The following is a 21,920-nucleotide window of genomic DNA, read 5'->3' on the forward strand; positions in this document are numbered from 1 at the left end:
GTAAGTCAAATCATAAGATACCAGGGAAACACAAAGCCACGAAAATCCACTACACATCCACTAGAATATATAAAGTAAAAAAAATCTGAAAATACCAAGTGCTGGCAACAGAAATTCTCATACATAGCTGATGACAGTGAAAAATATCCAACCACAAATATTTTGGCAGCTTTTTAAAATAAAGCTAAATATACACTTAACATACAAATCAGTACTACTAACCCTAGGTATTTACTCAAAGAAATAAAGGCAATTGCCTACTAATACTTGAATACAATATTCACTGCAGCTTCATTCATAACTGTCCATACTTGGAAACAACTTACATGCCCATCAATGGATGAATGCATAAGCAAATCGTGGCATACTGATATAATGGAATACTATTTGGCAATTTAAAAAAGACCATTTTACTGGTATGCACATGGATGGATGTCAGAAGCATTTTTGACTAAAAGAAAAGACTGAAAATATCACAGACTTTTTATGTGATTTATTTATATGAAATTCTAGAAAAATCAAAATTAATGTGCAGTGACAGGAAACAGATGGTTTGCCAGTGGCCCAGTAGAGACTGGGGGTGGGGGATTGATTAAAAAGGAGCAGGAGAGAACTCTTTAAAGTATATAAACATTCTACATCCAGATTGTGATGTATATATTTGTCAAAATTCACCACGTGTACATAGATATAAGCAGATTTTTGTATGTAAATTATACTAAAAAAAAAGTAGATTAAAAAACCAATATGGTTTAAGCTGTTAAAGTAACCAAAGTAAAATCTCATTTCAAAAATTTAATCCTAATTATGATGGGGAAAAAAAAATCCAGAACTTTAAAAATTGAACATATTCTAGGGAAAAATATCCCGGCTTTTAAAATCTGCTTCTCTATTTAATTATGTTGAGGTACAACTAACTATTGCACATACATAAAGCTATAGGATATACAGAAATACTTAAAATATGTATCAGGTAAGGAAGATAAAAAAAAAAAGAATAAAGTTGGATATTTTCACAAGTTTGTCAGGTAATTCAAGCAATGAAGTAAAAATCAAACCATTTAAAATGTATACCAGAAAACTAAGTGCTAAATTTAATTCATAAAGTATAAAGCAGAAAAAGGAATTTGATAGCACCACTATACCATGACCAGGACATATCTAAAATACTAAAAATACAGTGTGAAATAAGTTTCTTTATCACGTTAAGTGAAAGCGATAGAGAAGACTGATGACTATTCAAACTTAGGAAGCAATTCACTTAAGATCAAGAAATCATTGCAAGATTTCTTGTTTCAAGATGGAAAGACTTAGCAAACTAAACCAGAGGTAACAGAGCCCCCACTTTGCACACCATCCCAGATGAATACCCCTCAGAGCATTTTCTTAAGAAACAAAGACAGAAATTTCAGTACTCGTTTATTTCACTCTGTTCTGAAAAAGAGCCCAGTGCAAATATGAGAAGAAAATCTGACACGCAGGCTCCTAGGCAAGGCAGATTTTCAGAGTTTTGCTTCTTGATCCTGTAATAGGGTGGGAAGAACTGAGTATCAACAGCTTATCTGAAGACCCCCCTAAAATCAATTATTTTCCTAATCTACTCTTTGGAACTAAGATCATGTGCATCATTTATACCTAGAGTTGACTTAAATTTGGTGAATCCTTGGTTGAAAAATGAAATAAATCTGGGGTTCTTTTTATGGGAGGTGAAAGGAGACAGATGGAAAGGGAATGAGAGGAAGAGAGGAGACAGGTACTCACAGGGTCTCCCAAAGAACAATCCAACTAGGGTACTGCCCCTCGAGTCACGAAAGGGCTGCAGTTCAATTGATTCTAGGCTGCTCACTCGCAGTCCTGGGGACAGGGAGGAACAGCCGAAGCTGCCTCCTGCAGGGACCCATGCTGTGTATCTACTGCCATTTTCTGAGTGAGCTGGAACATCGAAAAGATGGGGAAGCACTGTTCTAAGGTTTCTTTAGTTACTGAAGAGAAAGTTATTCATTATTATAAAGTGAAACTGAGTGTGAGCTAGGTTCCAGCCAAGAAGAAAAAAGAAAGTTACTAAAGTTTCAAGAAGTTCCTAATAATATTAATAACATTTGAAAATTTTTACTCAGCATCAATTTTGCTAGCATGCATTGGTATTACTCAAATAAATCTATCTATGTTTTATAAATCCCCGATAAAGATAAAAATTGTTAATCACATTTTATAAACCAGCAAAGTGACGCTCAGCAGAATTAAGTAATTTGGAGGTAGAGTTGCTGGCAGACGAAGTTAAGAGTTGGAACTTCAGTCCAACTAAAGAATTAGCATTGTCATCACTAGGCAGCTACACCTATAACACAGTTCCACACATGAACCTCAAGGACAGTGCCACTGTTCAAGTTTGTGGTATACACAGTCAAAACAACACATAATTTCTAGGTTCAGAAATAGTTTTCCTTAATTAAATATGCATAAAAGTAAGGTTGATTCATTCTCTTAGTATTAATAATTTTGTCTTCTTTCCAAGCCCCAAGTTCCAAAAATTATATCGACTATATGGACATAGAAAAATTAATTCAGACATACCTCATTTTATTGTGCTTCACTTTACTGCACTTTGAAGATACTATGTTTTTTTACAAATTGAAAGTTTTTGGCAAACCTGCCTCAAGTATCTATCGGTGCCATTTTCCCAACAGCTTTATTTTCAAATTAAGATATGTGTACATTTTTGACACACTGCTATTGCACACTTAATAGAGTATAGGGTAAACATAACTTTTACATGCACTGGGAAGCTAAAAAGTTAGCGTGACTCACTTTATAGCAGTGCTCTGGAACTAAATTCACAATATCTCTGAGATACCTGTACTATAAACAGGCTATGAAAATTAAGATATTGTATTTTTATCTAAAAATTTCCATCAGATATTATAATTGAATAATGATTAATACAGAACACAAATTAAGAAAATAAACTCATAAGTTCTGGGCAGCAGCAAATAACAAATTTATCAAGAAAAAATTTTCATCATTTACACCTAGCTGAAAATGCAACAGTAACTATTATTACTAGAGCCAGCTTGAGGGAAATGTTACTAATGCAGACATTCAACACAATAAGTAGTCCAACAAGTGAAAACTGAATCTACATTTCACATTAGAAAACAAAAGTGAACCTGTAATCATGACATGGAAGAAAATATCCTTTAACCATTAAGAAATCTGAATAAGAGAAATGTAAAACAAAAATCATTCAAACAGGATTTAATTGAGTACTTCAGAAATTCCTTCTGTGGTTCCAGGAGCACTGTGTATTTTCCCTTGCTTTAAAAGGCAAAATGATATGATGACAGAAAGGTAATAATAAAAGAAAAAACTATGTGGTAAGTCCTATGGAATTGATTCTAAGTTGACAGAATAGTTTGGGTGGATTAAAAAATCAGAGAAAGAAAATTTTGAAAAAGGAAGTTAAGGACTTTTTGGGGAGTGAAAAAGTTTGCTGAAGCTCACGAAATTGGAACTCCAAATTGGAAATTTGCTTCGCATGGAAAGTGATTAAGTTAAGTTGGAAAGGATAAGTTACCACTCAGAATATAAAGGTTGAATTATGAGGACTGAAACTGGATGATAGCCTTTCGATAAAGAGATTAGGAAGACGTTACTGTAGGTTATGCCTTAGAGAATGGAAAAGCGGCATTGTAACTTGACAGTAAGTTAACTGAATTAGTAAAAGAGGACACTGATAATGAAAGGAAGCTCTTGCAATGATTTGTCTTTAGAAAGGAATTTTAGTATTAATGATGGTAGTGACTGGGAAAAACAGAGCCAAAGACAGAGTAAAGAAATATGATGGCAAGGAAAGCAGAAATAGGAGTGCCAACTGCTTGTAAGAGAGAAAGAAGGTTAGCTGCTAGCACAGGGAACTATAGTCAATATCTTGTAATAATCTATAATGGAAAATAATCTCAAGAATAATTTATGTGTATACATAAAACGGAATCACCTTGCTATGTGCCTGAAACACTGTAAGTCAACTATACTTCAATATAATATATATTTTCAGAAAAAAATAAAGAGATAAAGGAGATGATCAAAGGTGACTTGATCCCAGTGTCTCAATGGTGGTTTGAGAGACAGAAATGGAAGAGTGAGAAGCAGCAGTGCACTTTCAGAAGATAAACTTATCAGCTGAGATGAGAGTAGAGTAGTGAGTGAACTGTCTTTAAGACTGACAGTATTAATACAACACATTGATACACTCTGAGTTGTCTTTAAGGCAAACAGTAAAGAGATCCTTAAACCCTTAAGGTGCCACAGATCTCATTAACACATTTTATATCTATTTATTACATTAAATAACAGCAATAGAAAGATATTGGCAAGAGCAAATATTCATTTGTTCAGATTTCATATCCAACTATTTCCAAAATGAGGTAGTGAGATCCATCTATTAACATGAGAGGAAGATGATCTAAAAGCAGTATTGTATACTAACAGAATGCAGATCACAAATGCAAGCTACATATACAATCTTAAATACTCTAACAGCCACATTAAAGGAGGAAAATAAGACAAGAGACATAAATTTTAATAATGTTATATAACCTAATACATTAACAATACTAATTTTTATATGTAATCAATATATGTTTTTGGTGTTGTTGTTTTAGTGTGACTCTTTTGTGACCCCGGGGATTGTAGCCCACTCGGCTCCTCTGTCCATGGGATTCTCTAGGCAAGAGTACTGGAGTGGGTTGTCATTTCCTTCTCCAGGGGATCTTCCCGACCCAGAGGCTGAACACAGGTTTCCTGCATTATCAGGTGGTTCTTTACCACTGAGCCACCAGGGAAGGCAGTATGACATCATTACTTAAGTATTAATAAATATAATTTTATACTATGTCTTTGAAATCTGATATTTTATTAAATCATATCTCAATTCGTATCAGTCACATTTTAAATTTTCATAGCTACACGTGGCTACCAGTTTGGAAATACAAATACAGGATTCTTTGCCATTAACAGGAGAACAAAAGGCAAAGACTTGAACATAATAACTCCATCACAAAATTTAAATGCAATGCAGACATAAGTAAAAATGATAACACCAAGATAGAATTTTCAAGTTATATAAATGAAGAACAATAAATTTGATTTAGTTTCTAAAGATCACAAGGAAAAAAGCATTTCTTAAAGGAAAAATACAGAACATTTTCCAGTTTATATTAGATATAATAAACATCAAGATTATAGCATTTAATTGACAAGAAAAAAAAAAGGAAGTACCATGGAAATCTTGGAAGCAACAGGGAATACCAGGATAGTGGAAAAGCAAGACCAGATCAACCAGAAATGAGGTAAATGGAGACGATGCAAGAGCAAGTGGAGCTCAACAATCAGTAAATTCTCATCTCTTTAAAAAAAAAACCACAAAGCAGGGAGAAATAAAAACAATGTATATAACTCAACAAAGATCAAATACCTAAAAGTAAGTTATAAAATTATAAAATTCTTAGAAGGAAACATAGGTAACAAATCTTTGCCACATTAAGCAACACATTCATAACAAGATAAAAAAATAGATGAATAGACTTCAATAAAGTTAAAAATGTTTGTGCATCAAAAGACACTATCAGGAAGACAACCCACGGAATGGGAGAAAATATTTGCAACTCATATACACGATAATGGTCTAGCATCCAGGTGGCACTAGTGGTAAAAACCTGCCTGCCAACACAGGAGACAGAAGAGAGTGGGGTCTGTCCCTGTGTAGGGAAGATTCCCTGGAGGAGGGAGGGCCTGGCAACCCACTCCAGTATTCTTGCCTGGAGAATCCCATGGACAGAGGAGCCTGGCAGGCTACAGTCCACAGGTTGCAAAGAGTCAGACACAACTGAAGCAACTTAGCATGCATAACCAGAATATATTTAAAATCTCTTATGACTCAACAGTAAAAAGACAGGGCAATTAAAAAATGGGCAAAAGCAGGGGAAGGAGAGCATGGGACAAACCGAGAAAGTAGCTTTAAAACATATATTACACTATGTACAATAGATAGCTAATGGGAAGTTGCTGTACAACAGGAGGAGCTCAGCTCAGTGCTCTCTGACAACCTGGCGGGGGGAGGATGGGGAGGGAGGCGGAGTTGCAGGGGAGGTTCAAGAGGGAGGGGACACATGTATACTTACGGCTGATTCACGTTGTTGTACGGCAGAAGTCAACACAATATTGTAAAGCAATTGTCTTCCAATTAAAAATAAATGTTAAAAAATCATAATGCCAGAAAGGCTTTTCTGCCTGCCCTAGTTCACGTGGTGAGATTGTAATAAAGATGCTGAGAGAGGTTTAAATGTTTAAAAAAAAAAAAATGGGCAAAAGACCTAACTAGGCATTTCTCCAAAGAAGATAAGCAAATAGTCAGTAACTAAATGAAAAAAATGTTCAACTTCATTAGTCATTAGTGAAATAGAAATCAAAACAACAATGAACAAACATTTCACCTCCACTAGGGTGATAACAATAAAAAAAAAGAAAAAAAGAAAATAACACATGTTAGAGAGGATGTGGAGAAACTGGAACTCCCCATGCATTGCTAGTGGGAATATAAAATAGTTTAGCCACGGTGGAAAACAATTCAGCAGTTCCTTAAAACTTAACAGAGTTACCAGATGACCCAGTAATTTCACTCTTAGGTCTACATACCATCAAACCCTGAAAACATGTTAGAACAAAAATTTGTACACAAATGTTCACAGCAGCATTACTCATAAAAGCCAAAAAATGAAAGCAATCCAAATATCCATCAACTGATGAAGAGATAAGCAAAACGTAGTGTATTCATACAACAGACCATTATCCAAACATAAGAAAAATAAAGTACTGATACCTGATGCAACATGGATGAACCTGAAAATAATACGAAAAGTGAAAGAAGCTAGACATAGACTCACAAAAAGCCACACAGTATATGATTTCATTTATATGAAATGTCCACAAAAGGCAAATCTATAGGCACATAAATTAGACGAGTGATTCCTAGGAGTTGGAAGAGAGCGTATGAAGAGCGATCACTTAACTGTACAGAATTTCTTTGAGGTGATGAAAATGTTCTGGAATTAGTAAGTAGTGATCACTGTATATCATCGTGAATATATTATTATTATTTTTTTGGTTAGTCACTCAGTTGTGTCTGACTCTGAGACCCCATAGACTAGAGCCTGCCAAGCTCCTCTGTCTATAGGATTTCCCAGGCAAGAATACTGGAGTGGATTCCATTCTCCAGGGGATCTTCCTGACCAAGAGATCGAACCTGGGTCTCCTTCATTGCAGGCAGATTCTTTACCATCTAAGCCACCAGGGAAGCCCACAAATATACTAAAAACCACTGAATTCTACACTTTAAAATGGTTAAGATGGTGCATTTTATGTTATATGAATTTCATCTCAAACACACACACACACACACACACACACACACACACACACAAAGAACATACCACAAATAGCTCAGAAATTCTGAGGAAAAATAATTTGCAAAGTCTTGGTGAATTAATACTCTATAATAGGTTAAGAGGGGTTCCCTGGTGGCACTAGTGGTAAAGAACCTTCTTTACCACTAGTATAAGAGACTCTTGGTCAGGAAGATCCCCTGGAGGAGAGCATGGCAACCTACTCCAGTATTCCTGCCTGGAGAATCCCATGGACAGAGGAGCCTGGCAAGCTGCAGTCCATAGGGTTGCAGAGTTGGACACAACTGAAACAACACAGCACGCACACACACAACAGGCAAAGAAATTATTCAATCAGAAGAGAGAAACTAAAAGCAAAAAAACTGAAGAAGTAACTGCAGTAAATACAGAAACCAATAGTTATACTACAACTATACTCAGCCTATAGTTGAGTTAACATGCAGGTGAAACAGAACAATATACAAGAAATACAAGACAGTCGACTATGAAAACAATGAATTGGAGAATCCAAGGATTATAGGTAAAAGCTATGAAAAATCAAGACACATTTTAGGAAGTGGTTTAGGGCCCTGGCAGCCTCCAGAGCACAAAGGGCTTGAAAAACATAGATTCCTGCACTCTTAGGACAAGACCAGAACCTCTGTGGGGTGCGGTCAGAATACCAACTGTCAACAGATTCCCTCAAGACAATCTCTATGCCTCTTTCAATAGGAAAACCACTTAGGAGGTCTACAACTCAAGACAAACATCCTTGTTTTTCCTTTTTACAACATCTATATTGACTTCTGTGGGCTTCCCTGGTGGCTCAGCAGTAAAGAATCCACCTGCCAATACAGGAGATGCTTGTTTGATCCCTGGGTTGGAAAGATCCCCTGGTGAAGTAAATGGTAACCCACTCCAGTATTCTTGCCTGGAAAATCCCAAAGACAGAAAAGCCTGGTGGTCTACAGTCCATGGGGTCACAAAAAGAGCCAGACATGACTTAGCAACTAAACAACAACAATCTCTTTACTTACAGCAGTGACCGAAAGAGGAAACTGATTCAAAAGAGTTTGGAAATGCTGATGGGCAAAGAGAGAGAGAAGGAAGCACTAACGATTTCATAAACTTGGACATGAAAGGAGAGTTGTTGTACAAATACAGCTCAGTGGTAGAGGCTGAGAACAAGGACTGGTATGGGATTGCCAAGGTTCAAACTGGAGCCAGACTGCCACTGACTGGGTGACCTTGATTTGATTTGACTTATTCTGTGTCCCAAGGCCCTCATCTCTACAATGGGACAATAATACTGACCCTGTAAGGCTGTTGTGAGGACTAATGTGTTAACAGATGTAAAGTGTTTATAACAATACCGAGTACATAATATATTTGCAACAGTTAAAAATAAAAGTCTTCTTGTAAATCAAATGGTCTTCCAAAGTTGCATTGTCTAAACCCTACCATCTACAAGCCTTAAAGAAATTATTATAAAGTGAGAATAGACAACTTTTAAAACATAAATAAATTCTGAAAAGTCACATTTCTCATATCCTGTTTCATTTGTCTGAGTTCTTTGATTGCCCCCCACCCATACTTTCCCTTTAAAACCCAGTTGGAGGAATGATAAATAATAAAGGGAATGGTAATCTACCTATCAAACTCTTTATCTTGTGTGTGTGTGTGTGTGTGTATATATATATGAGATTCTAATTGGTTATAATATAATCGGTTATAATTTGTAAAGCTGGATTACTTATCATTGTTAACCCATCATTATATACCCACAATTGTATATTTCTGTTAGTGGAAAAAGTCACAAAGGAATGCCAAATTAAAAAAAACATACTCTTGTCCACCTATATATCTGTTGAACAGTCGGTTTCAAAAAAATGTTTAGTATCTTAGTTCCTTTTTGACATAGTTTAGAAAAAAATAAGTATGAAGAAACAATTTTTTTTTAAAGCTGTCTTTCTTAAAACTATATAAAGTAGCAGTCTCCATTTCAGCAGCCCCCTTCACCAAGCGGGCAGGTCTTGACGAATAGAGGAAGAAGCGTAAATGGTTATTCATTGTTGGCAAAAACTATTTTCTTCAGAAAATAGAAGAGTTTCTAACATTGATAGGTACTGAAACAGTCCCTTTACACTCGTGAAATCAAATGTATAGTATAAAATCATTATCTAATTGATTTCTCCAGCTTTTTAAGGATCTCTAGAAGCAAGTAATCTTACAATTTTATAGTCCAAAGGCAGTTTTCAGGAAATTATGACTAGCATCAGTGATATTTCCCACAAGTCTGACCAAATTATCAAATTTACAGGCTTACAGAATGATAATCCATTTTGTAATAGTAAATGATATTAGCTACAGAATTAGAGTAGTTTTAACTCATGTGACACTAGTGAAATTTAGATTAAGGGAACTGAAGAATATAAGACAAATATTTTTAACTTATTGAACCAAATACACATAATAACAGATTATGAAGTAATGTTTTGCTTGCAACTGAGCAGAAAAGGAGCAATGAGCGTGGCTCCTGTATGGTCCAGGCCCCTTCACCTGACTCAGGCTCCTTGTTCTTCATACTACTATTATAATAATTGTTTCCATATAAAGGGAGGTCATTTAATTACTTTTCTTTATATACTGTCACTTTGTACTTGTAGGTCAGGTTCTTACAGTAATAGATATAACTATTATGATACAGAAAATTATTCATTTTAATATTTATTGAGTGTTTGTTATATCAAGGGATTATATTAACCTTTTTAAAAAGAATTTTTAAAGTGACTGATATCTATTTATATAAAACTTTATATTTAGAAGTTGACATCAAAGATGATAACATATGAAATAGGCCACGCAGGGAAAATAAAACTGCAACAAATTTTACATGTGTCTGTTATCTGATAATGGCTGCTGTAAATTGGTTAAAGTGACTATTGTTGGATTTATTATTTTTAATGGCATTAGAAGTAACTGCTCAAAATATCTTTATTTTCTTGTTTCAACAAAGAATGGCAATATATTTTGGTATATGAGACCTAGTGCATGAGTTTCAAATCCAATTAAATATATCAAGTTTACACAAAGCCATATGTATGAAAGGGGATCTTTTAAAAAAAACTTTATTTGAGAAAGGAAGAGACTTATAACAGAAGGCAAGAAGAGAAACATACAAACAATATATTTACAACACAAAACAAGAGATCACCTTCAAGGGTGTTAATTATAATAAATACAGTAGATTTTAAAAGAGACAATTACCAATTAGTTCTAAGATTATTTAAGTCCAGCTTTCCTTTTTACTGGTTCCAGGTAGTTTCTTGATTAAATTCAAAGACTATCAAATTCAAACAATTAATGTCCACCAACTGTACTGATGAAGCTCTCTCAAATGACACTATAAAAAATAGTTTTTTTTTGTTTGTGATTACATATCTTTGCAGTAATATTATACAAAAGCCTGCTCAGCCACATGTTCCTCCCCAAATAAAATGTATTTTAAAAGATGCACTATCCCTTTTTTATGAGATTGCAAAAAGATTTTAAATAAAATGTATATTTATGAGATGGAAAAAATATAAAATTTTATCTCAGGAATGCCATATTTTTAATGCAAAACAACTGACAAAAAGTCATTTTAATCTGAAGGAATATATTAACCAAAATATGTTGGTAGTAGGAAGTGTTGCCTATTATAACTATTTGTCAAATTATCGAAGGACTTTCATTATATGGAAAAGTTTTAAACATTCTAACTTCTAGTTATGTTACTTTACTTTGAATGGAGACTTTTTAAAAAAGGATAATGTATCTTTAGCAGTAACCTTTTTTAAGAAATATTTTTAAATGTCACAGCAAAATGTAAACAACACGTGCCAGTAACATACAGTTATACAAGGTCTACATTTGGCAAAACTGCTATATCTCCTTTGAAACAGGATACTACACCTTAAAATACCTCGGATTTAGAAATATAAATATTTTAATAGAAAAAACCTCACAAAGATTCTAGGTCAATTTGGATTATCCATATTAAAGGGGTCTTAATACAACGAATCTTTAACTAGCTTAACAAAAGTAAACCTATAAAACAAGGTAAACATATCAAAAGAGTATGAAGGAAATGTTCCAGTGAAAAGCTTCCTTAATAATTTCCCTACTTGCGGTGTTATTTTCTTAGACAATAAATCAATTCATAGAGTGCCCTTTAAAAACAGACAGAGTAAAACACTATCCTCCGTTTTTTTTCCCTACATTCCTCAGTACATGAATCACTTGGACTTCCTGTTTCCACAAGGCATTTCCTGTTCAGCCTCATAGAAACAGTTTTCTGTAGAACAGCAGGAACCTGACAAAGAACTGACTTAAATAAACAGTCTTCTGTTGCCTTCAAAGTTGTTTGCATTTCATAGCATCAAAGGACATAGTCCTTCTGAAGGTGCATTATGTACAAGTAGATTCTTTTGTTAAACCTCACTTTCCTAATTTTTTACTTGCCAAAATAGTATGGTACACATTGTGTCATTATGGAATTATACTGAAGAGATCCTAGTGATAATGATTATCAAACATGACACATCTTCTTTTAAACATGATTTTTGACTTCAGATCAGATGATAATCATACTGTTACTATTTTTTCCACAGCTGGAGATACAATATTGTATCTGATTGGACCATAAAGCAGCACGTTAGTTCTTGCCAACATTTGCATCTGCTTCATTTGATCTTTTCTAATAAACAATGTCATCAAATAACACAGGATAAAAATGAAATGAGCAGTACTAGGTGAGACATAATGTGATATTTAAAATAGTGCTGTACTTTGCATCTATATATTTAGAACCACCTCTATTCCTAATATTTTCAACTGCAATCTATACAATAACCTAGGACTACTGGCATAGTAACCAGAACATTTCACTTAACAAAAAAAGATAGAGGAAGGAAGGGGCTGACTAACTTTAATAGGGTTCAAGACTGTAGTATGATACATTATGTACAACAATGTGAAAATTGAATTCTACATATCAAAAAAAATCAATAACTAATAAAATGTTTCATTGATCAGACTGGAAAACTATCCAGCAGTCACTGACCTCAACAGATAAACTAAAACCAACAGTGAGTTCATTTTCCTTAGAAGTAATTGGTGGGTCAGGCTTTGGGATGAATTAAAAGCCTATGAATCACTTGGATACTGATGTAGTATAATTTTAGTGTAACAGGTATTTCCTTAACAGTAGAGTTTCAAGAAACCTTGCTATCCATATAGAGACCAGTATATAGAAAGATCTATATATAGATATATCTGCATTAATCAGAATCCTTAAACACTAAAGTCAAATCATTCAGAGATATAAATGGATAGGAAATAATATCCATTTACCAAAACCAGCAATGCATTTCATATTCAGATAATGACTTTAATTACAAATCCTGGAGCTAAATCTTTGCCTATTACCTGTTGCATAAAAGCAGCCTGCTCCCCAGATTCCATTTCCTGGATCTGAGCATCTTCATCACTGTCCACCGGTTCCTCCTTGACCTTCACAGCACCAGCTTGTCCCAATGTGTCATCCACACAAGCACTGCTGTCACGCCTAGTGCTGTTGCCACTAGAGGGCGCTCTGTCTTCCTGCATCGCTTGGTCCCCCTGAAGCTCTTCCTCTGCTTCCTCGAGGTGACTGCCTGGTTGCTTCAGTTGTTCAATAGATTTCGAAAGCAGCTAGAAGAGAGTGTTCAGGGGTTCAATATTCAGTGGTTCTTGGCGGTAACAGAGCAGTAATACATCCTTTGATTTCCTATAATTCTACCTCAGTACACCCTGATTTCTAATCTCTGAGGATCATTTTCTGAATGAATTTGTATGCAGTGAAATTCTTCAGTAATACTAAATCTGAAGCAGTCCCACCAGTTCCATACTGTATTGGTGTCCTAGGCAGGGAATGAGGTCTTTAAATGTCTTTTTTTTAAAAATGGTTCACTGTTTAACCGACTTAAAAAATGGTGGGAAAAGGGCAAATAATGAACTTTTCCTTTGGAAACCATGAAACTGTCACAAAGGACAGGTTGTAATGAATCAATTTAATCCAGGCAAACCTGAGAATATTTTTTTCCCTAAAAGAAGAAAGTATAACAGAAATAATATTAATAGAGAGGTAATGAAAAACTTCCCCAATCTCATTTTCCAATAGATGGCAACCACAGTGTAAGACAGTAGCACAAATTCTAAGAGTGTTTCTGGTCTGTTAATTTTCCTATACCTAAAGGGTCAAATGATAAAAGACCTATGTATACTTCTGAAAAATGGAAATATTGACTTTGAAATCTTGAACTTCAAAACGATGCAGAATTTAGTGATAGCACAAAAATTTTTATTAATATCCAAATATAAATTAAAGAATAGGAACATAACAAGGAAGCAGTTTTGAATTTGAAAATTATTGACCTTTTATTTTGTAAATTAAATCATATTTAATCTCTTGAAGTATATGAATTATAATTTAAAAAGATAATTGGCAATACACCTAAATTGAACAATAGCAAAATGCCATGGTATAAAAACTTGTTATATGGGGAAAAATTCTCAAGATGATTTCATCTCACATAGGCCTTTTGTTTCATTTGACAAGGAGCCTACTGACTGGTTATCTGCAGATCCTGAACTGTGTTTCAAAGAGCGGTTAGAATTTCCTGCTGAGTCAGTGCCCATTTACGCAACATACCAACTATTGTGATGAGCAGCACGGTTAGAATACCAACACAAAAATCATGAATACAGACTTTTCTATGAAAAAATTCAAATTTATCTCCCACTCACACCTATGTTTTGCAAAACTAGACACATCCTGCAGTTTAGAATATATAAGGACTCAAATTTTGAAGGGTATCTTAACCTCAGACTTTTCTCCAGTGCTCACAACCTCAAATGGCCTTGCCTATGCTGACAAAGCCCTTCGATTTCACTGTAGTAAGAATTATACTGGGACTTTTCATTCATTCATTCAGGGAGTATTTACTGAGTGCCAACTATGTTTCAGACACTCTGCTAGGCACTGGGGAAACAGCCATTGTCCTGCCCTCAGGGAGCTTTCAGTTTCGAGTGTTAGAAAGGCACCAAACAGATGCACAAATTTATTCTTATTTTCAAGTATGGTAAATGATAAAGGGAGCAACACAGCATGTTATAAGAATACACACTAGCTGAAACAGGAGAGGCGATTTAGGAAAGTTTCACTGAGGAGGCTGAGACATCAGAGATGAAGGATGGACAGGAGGATGTGGATGTGTGTGAGGAGTGGAAATCAGGGGAGGGAGCACTTCTGGCAGAAGGCACAGTGTGTGACTGGAGGAGAGCCCAGTGTGTCTGAGCAACTGAAAGGTCAGTGCGGTTTGAGCACAGGAAGACAGGGAGAGAATGCTGGAAGATGATTCTGGTAAGAGTGACCCAGTTTATAATATATTTGAGTTGTGAATAAGATTCTAGAGAAATAAAATATAACTTAGGATAAAGCATACATAAGACACAGATTTTGGAGAAAAGAGACAATGTATTATTCCTGAAGTTTGACTATACAATTGTAAAACTCCACTTAATTGGCTAGAAAAAGAACATGTAACACCATAGAAAAGAAGCAGGGTTTTAATTGAAAAGCTCCAGGTTTAGCTGGAACACCAGGGATAAGAACGTTCGGTGACAAACATCCACTCATTCTTCAAGAGAGAGGTGGACAGTTACAGAGAAAGAGATCACCAGCCAGGCTTGCTATCTTGACCTCATCACTCACCTAAGACAACATATAAGAGCAGGTTAGAGGATTTTGTAGGGAGAAGACATTAAATTAGAAAACATATCAGTCAGGTGAAGGAGACTGCAAGAGTCCCTTCGAGACACTATCTTCCAGAAGATTGTTGCAATTCGTCTTCTGGATGTATGCTTGCTGAGCTGTGGAAATTTCCCCTCTCGACACCCCAGTTTAGCCGGAAAAGTTCACGGGAGCTAGTGCATCAGGGCTGATGAGCCAACGATACTGGTGGGTCAAACAGATGCCTTCACAAGGTGGTCAAAAGATTCTCCCTGTAAGAGCCTCTGTGAGGGCAAGAGGATAAAAAGAGCAAAACTCTATGGGTGTGTGCCTATAGGACAGGAACTAGGGGCCATTCATGAAGGTCAGCCAGGGAGCACGTGTGACCAGTGTCCAGGAAATGCCACGTCAAAAGTTCCTGCTTCCTAGGGGTGACTCTGCATCTTGTCTAGCTTCTGGATGTCTGACCACAGGGAGTATTTAATAACCAAGAGGAAGTCACAGATACCACCCGCTAAGTAAAAAGACTTTTCTGTTGCTATTTCTCTCCTCAGCTTCATTTCCAGCATGGCCTCTCAGGGTCCTGACCTCGTAACTGCCAATGGTCTTATCCTCCATTCTACTTCAGCTCCCAGTGACCTGGCCTTTGTTGGTGGCTGTACATGCTCTTAAACCTCAGTTTCAGACATTTGTTTCCTCGGGTTCATCCTCAGAATATTTTGACCCAGACCACTCGTCACCTCTGGAGGGTTCTCCAAGCTATTGAACCTACATTTTCCCTGCCTGTCACCTCCACCACCCTTGTTCCTCAGCTTCCCTCCTTGCTGGACTAGGTTCCATTCTCCATCATTAAAAATCACTCCCTTATTACTATCGTCAACTCCCTTGCCTTTTCAATATGGATTTTCCTGTATGAGTAAGACTTCCAACCTTGGTTAATATTAAATCTCTGCCAAACCCAAGCAGCTGAATAAGCTAGAAAACAAATAAACAAATTACAATCATGCTGAGTGTTTTGCTTCATATCCGTGATCATAACCCTCAAATGGACCCTCAGTGCTGACTGGAAATAACTACACTTCTCTAGCTAATTTTCTCTCACTCTCAATGACAACTTCAAAGTACCTCCTTTCTCCACAAACTCCTACTATCTAGACCTTTTCCTCACTCCTGCTATTTTTGCTTATTTCAGTGAGAAAACAGACATTTAAAAATAGAGAAATTCAACATTCTGCTACCAAGAATGTTGGTACCCTTACTCACAAGAATTCTGCTACCCTTACTCACATAACAGTGGAAGAAAGGTCTGCATCCCTATCTTAGCCCAGCCCTCAGCTTAATGCTCTGGGTCCTGTCCGTCCCTACAATTCTCCACCCTGCTCTCCATCACTCATATCCCATCTCTGCTGGAGTGCTTCCACTTGGACACCTTCAGTCTTACTATCGGTCTTAAATGTAACCTCCCTGGGTCCCACCCTCACCCTCTCAGAAAAAACAAAAAAAACAAAAACATTATGTACCTTTCTCCACAGTAAATTTCCCTGAGTTATTTCTCTTCATTGTCTTCATTTTTCCTTCTCACAGTCTCTTTAGAATTCACTCAAACTAGGCTTTTATCCACACTGCGTGTGTGCTGTTTCAGTCATGCCTGACTCTTTGCGACCCTATGGACTGTGGCCTGACAGGCTCCTCTGTCCATGGGATTGTCCAGGCAAGAATACTGGAGTGGTTGTCTTGCCCTCCTCCAGGGGATCTTCCCGACCCAGGGATCGAATCTGTGTCGCCTGTGATTCCTGCATTACAGGCAGATTCTTTACTGCTGAGCCACTGGGGAAACCCTAATTGACTGAAATCTCTCTTGCTACAGTCAGTAAGTGAAAGTGAAGTTGGTCAGTCATGTCCAACTCTTTGCGACCCCATAGATTGTAGCCTACCAAGCTCCTCAGTCCATGGAATTTTCCAGGCAAGAGTACTGAAGTGGGTTGCCATTTCCTTCTCCAGGGGATCTTCCCAACCCAGGGATTGAACCTGGGTCTCCTGCATTGCAGGCAGACATTGTACTGTCTGAGCCACCAGAGTAATGACTGCATAAATACCAAATCCAGTGGCACTTGAAATCAGATATTAACAGGAGCAGTCAGGATGAAGCATTTTTGAAAAGAAAACATGACAAAATCAAAGCATCTTTGATTAGTAAGAGATTTATATTACTAATGGTGGTATAGCCAAAGAATAGACAAGATATATGTGAATTTAATGAAATATAATTTCCCATTGATAGAAAATATGTCAAAGAAAATCTTTAATACTGACAAAATGCTGAGTGTTCACAGGATATTTCATATGTTCATTTAAACTGAAAACCTTTAACAGAAACTCTGATCTGTTAATGTACTCCTGAAGTCACTGGAATACCTAGAAATCGCATCATGCAGCCCAGGAATCAAATTTGATCAGTATTTACCACCTCATTGACACAGAGACACACACGAAAGTGTGTATAACGATTTCCAGTGTGCAATGCAGAAACAGTGCTGTTTGTTCCCGTGCCTCTGGCTTCATCTACACTTCTGCTGGACTTGAAATATGAGAGAAATAAGTGCCAGAATGGATAATGCTGTGATAACTGGATGAGAAGGCCAGATGGCAAAACAATTATCTTCTAAGGGCAGAATTCCTTAATGGTTTGTAAAAGAAACATTTCTTGATACAAAACAGTGACTTATGAGTGGAGATCATATAGATATAAAATGTTGGAGTTGAAAATTTTCTAACAACATTCTTCAAATTCTTATTTTATACACAAGGGATTTCATGCCCTCCAAAAGCCAAATCATCTCCAGAAAAGACACCTAGAACGTTTTATACCTTCCATTCTGAAACAGCTATATTCCAACAACAACTGAATTCATATAAACAATTCCAGTGTCTCCCCTCAACTCCAAACTTACATAATTCAGCTGCTTGCCTAATGTTATCCCTTAGATCTAGAATTCCAATAGGTATCAACAACTTTACGTAGCTCAAAGATAACCTTTATTCCATACCCAAATGTACTGATCACCTAATTTTCCTTCTCTGAGTAAACACCATAAGCCGGTTGCACAAACCAAAAATCTAGAATTTATCCTTGTTTCACTCTCACTTCTCTTCATAAATACTTGAAAACTTAGTTTGTACTTAGCAATAAAGCTTTGACATGTTTCCCCCCACCCCCAGGTTATAAAGTGAATGCCAACATCCACATGAATAATAACTATGTCTTTTTCACTATTTCTGGAATAAAATGTGCTCTTTGTGACGTTTCTAAAAATGCAAAAGAAATAAATGGGATCTCCTGGAGACAGTTTTGCAAACTATAAATGCATAGAGGGAGTTAATCTAAACTTCTTATTTGAGGTATCTGACTCAAGCTGATTTTGCTTAAACAGTCAAATTTGCTGGAGTGGAAAAATTGGCAATTAACATCAAGAAAATATGCAAACAAAAGTCTCAGAAGATCCACCTGCCAGGTTTGACTTATTTTGGATTTTAAAAATAAAGAGTTAACTTGATATGATTTGTAAGTTTCTGACTATTTACGAGGAAATCCAGTGTTTGGACTATGCTGTGCTCTATGTGTTTTTGAACTACAACTATGACCATTACCAAGAAGGTATGGGTTAACCCTTTTCTAATTTGTACTGTCGCTCAGGGGCCCCAGCTACAGAGAGGAGCTGTCTGCTGACTCTCAGTGGGGTAGCAGGGTCTCTTTTTGGTTGAACATCTGGAGGTGATCCCCCAGCAAAGCCGAGCCGTTGCCTTGCTGGCTAGAAAACACAAGAAGAAACATCTGTGTGACAGATAAATGTGTACGCCTGTGTAATCTCGGCTGAGGCTCCATCTGTAAAACACACCCTGTGTCATTCGTCTGACGCCAGGTGAGCTACTCTGGTGGGGAGCCCAGCTGAGATGAAGAAGACGATGGCTGAGCTGCTGCTTCTGCCCCTTTTATCTTTGTTCATTCCCATCGGTCAGTGTGGCTCTGTGTTCTCCACGCTGTGTGTGTGTGCTCAGTCGCTTCAGTTGTGTCCAGCTCTTTACGACACTGTGGACTGTAGCCTGTCAGGCTCCTCTTTCCATGGGATTCTCCAGGCAAGAATACTGGAGTGGGTTGTCATGCCCTCCTCTAGCGGATCTTCCATGCTACTGTACAGCAGTGTCAGTTCAGTTCAGTCACTAGGTGTGTCTGACTCTTTGCGACCCCATGGACTGCAGCACGCCAGGCCTCCCTGTCCATCACCAACTCCTGGAGTTTACTCAGACTCAAGCCCATCGAGTTGATGATGCCATCCAACCATCTCATCCTCTGTCATCCCCTTCTCCTCCCGCCTTCAATCTTTCCCAGCATCAGGGTCTTTTCAAATGAGTCATTTCAGTATAGCAAGTGTACTGAACACTAAGAAGGCTGCAGGCAGTCCATGACCATTCCGCATTATAGTATTCACATACAGGCTCACACTGGAGATTTTACAGACCAGATAGCATGATCATGTATCCAGATCTCTAATGTCTTCTAGTATTACAACTCGACTCTTCAATTCCTATCAATCCCTGCCAGGGTAATGAGTGTAGCAAGTCCATAATTTCAATATTTTATATTCCATGTTGAACACTATATATTCTATTAGCAAATGGTGTAAAATTCGTTAAAGAAAAAGATTGTGCCCCACTCCAGTACTCTTGCCTAGAAAATCCCATGGACAGAGGAGCCTGGTAGGCTGCAGTCCATGGGGTCGCTACGAGTCAGACACGACTGAACAACTTCACTTTCACTTTTCACTTTCATGCATTGGAGGAGGAAATGTCAACCCACTTCAGTGTTCTTGCCTGGAGAATCCTAGGGACGAGGGAGCCTGGTGGGCTGCCGTCTATGGGGTCGCACAGAGTCGGACACGACTGAAGCGACTTAGCAGCAGCAGCAGCAGCTGCTAATCTTTACACCTTAACCCATTAATTCAATGTGTAAGTTACATTGTTTGATATAAGTCTAGAAGCTAACATAAGTACAGTGCTTTTGAATAAAATATCTTTAAAAATTTTATATTATTAACTTTAGTCACAGAAATCCTGCATGTCCCCACAAATATTTTCAGAAATGAATATCAAACTAAGCACAGAAGTATCTAAGGAGTAAATCTGTTTCGGATAGACATCTGATTTTCTGAAATTGTCAACAAATCATTCAGCACAAGTGTTTGAATTAAACTATGCAAAATGACCTTTGACTCTACTCATCACTTTCTTATTTTGCCTCAGATTTTAAGACAGATTTTCTTGGGGAATGGAAAAGGACAAGCATTTTTTTTTCTTTTAAATACATGTAAAATACTTCTTTTGAAAAATAAAACCTTTCCCTTAAGCTCCAAGGAAACTAGATTTAAAAATAATGATAAAATTCTGTCTCCACTCACAAATAGATTAGGTATATACCAACTGTTCTCAGAAACAACATGCAGAGTTTGGAGGGCTTTCAAATCGAGAGGTCTACTTAGAGAAGAACTCTGACTCAAGACAACATACTCCATGTCATTCTGTGCACTTTAGGGAAGAAATCAGAAGAACCAAAGTTAAATAACAAGAGAGAAAAACTTTCTAAGTTCTGGTCCATTATTCACATTAATTAAAAGTCTAAACTGAAAAACATCCTTTCTTGCCAATACCGAAGAGATATAAAATTAATCTAGGGTCCAAATGAATTCTTAATGAAAGTGTGTTCATTTTTATAACTCTAAATGACTGTCCAAAACAATGCCTGCAATTAAAATACCCTTTCTTTGGCTCTTAAAACATCCTAATATTCCAATAACTGAAGTGTTCACTTCCGGAAAGGAGACTAAAAAATTTCCTCCTCCCAGCTAGTTAAAGTTACCCATTTATTTACTCTTTCAACAAATCTTTATTGAGCACTTGCTATATACGCCAGGACCTGGGAAGAGAGTGGTCAGTTAGGCAAGATCCTGTCTCAAGGAGGCTCTTTAGTTCTTCTTCACTTTCTGCCGTAAGGGTAGTGTCATCTACATATCTGAAAGTGAAAGTGAAAGTGAAGTCGCTCAGTCGTGCCCGACTCTTAGCGACCCCATGGACTGCAGCCTACCAGGCTCCTCCATCCATGGGATTTTCCAGGCAAGAGTACTGGAGTGGGGTGCCATTGCATATCTGAGGTTATTGATATTTCTCCCAGCAATCCTGATTCCAGCTTGTGTCTCCTCCAGCCCAACGTTTCTCATGATGTACTCTGCATATAAGTTAAATAAGCAGGGTGACAATATACAGCCTTGATATACTCCTTTTCCTATTTGGAACCAATCTGTTGTTTCACGTCCAGTTCTAACTGTTGTTCCTGGCCTGCATACAGGTTTAAGTGAAGAAGAACTAAAGTCTCTTGATGAAAGTGAAAGAAGAGAGTGAAAAACTTGGCTTAAAGCTCAACATTCAGAAAACTAAGATCATGGCATCCAGTCCCATCACTTCATGGAGATAGATGAGGAAACAGTGGAAACAGTGGCTGACTTTATTTTTCTGGGCTCCAAAATCACTGCAGATGGTGATTGCAGCAATGACATTAGAAGACGCTTACTCCTTGGAGGGAAAGTTATGACCAACCTAGGCAGCATATTAAAAAGCAG

General features: G+C 37.0%; 1 protein-coding gene across 9 annotated transcripts in view; it reads right to left on the reverse strand.

Moving 5' to 3' along the window:
• HDAC9 (histone deacetylase 9) overlaps positions 1-21,920 on the reverse strand; it is a 1,067,937-nt gene that overhangs the window by 368,136 nt on the left and 677,881 nt on the right. For 6 of the 9 annotated variants that reach the window (XM_018047347.1, XM_013963176.2, XM_005679007.3 and 3 more), the window contains one exon: positions 10,552-13,172. In XM_018047347.1, coding sequence (XP_017902836.1) covers positions 12,858-13,172 — 315 coding nt within the window. In that variant the 3' untranslated portion in view covers positions 10,552-12,857. Of the gene's footprint in view, positions 1-10,551; positions 13,173-21,920 lie in introns of those variants that run through there. The other 3 variants (XM_018047346.1, XM_005679004.3, XM_013963174.2) reach the window with 1 other exon arrangement.

The sequence above is a fragment of the Capra hircus genome, chromosome 4 (assembly GCF_001704415.2).
Source record: "Capra hircus breed San Clemente chromosome 4, ASM170441v1, whole genome shotgun sequence".
Classification (NCBI taxonomy): domain Eukaryota; kingdom Metazoa; phylum Chordata; class Mammalia; order Artiodactyla; family Bovidae; genus Capra; species Capra hircus.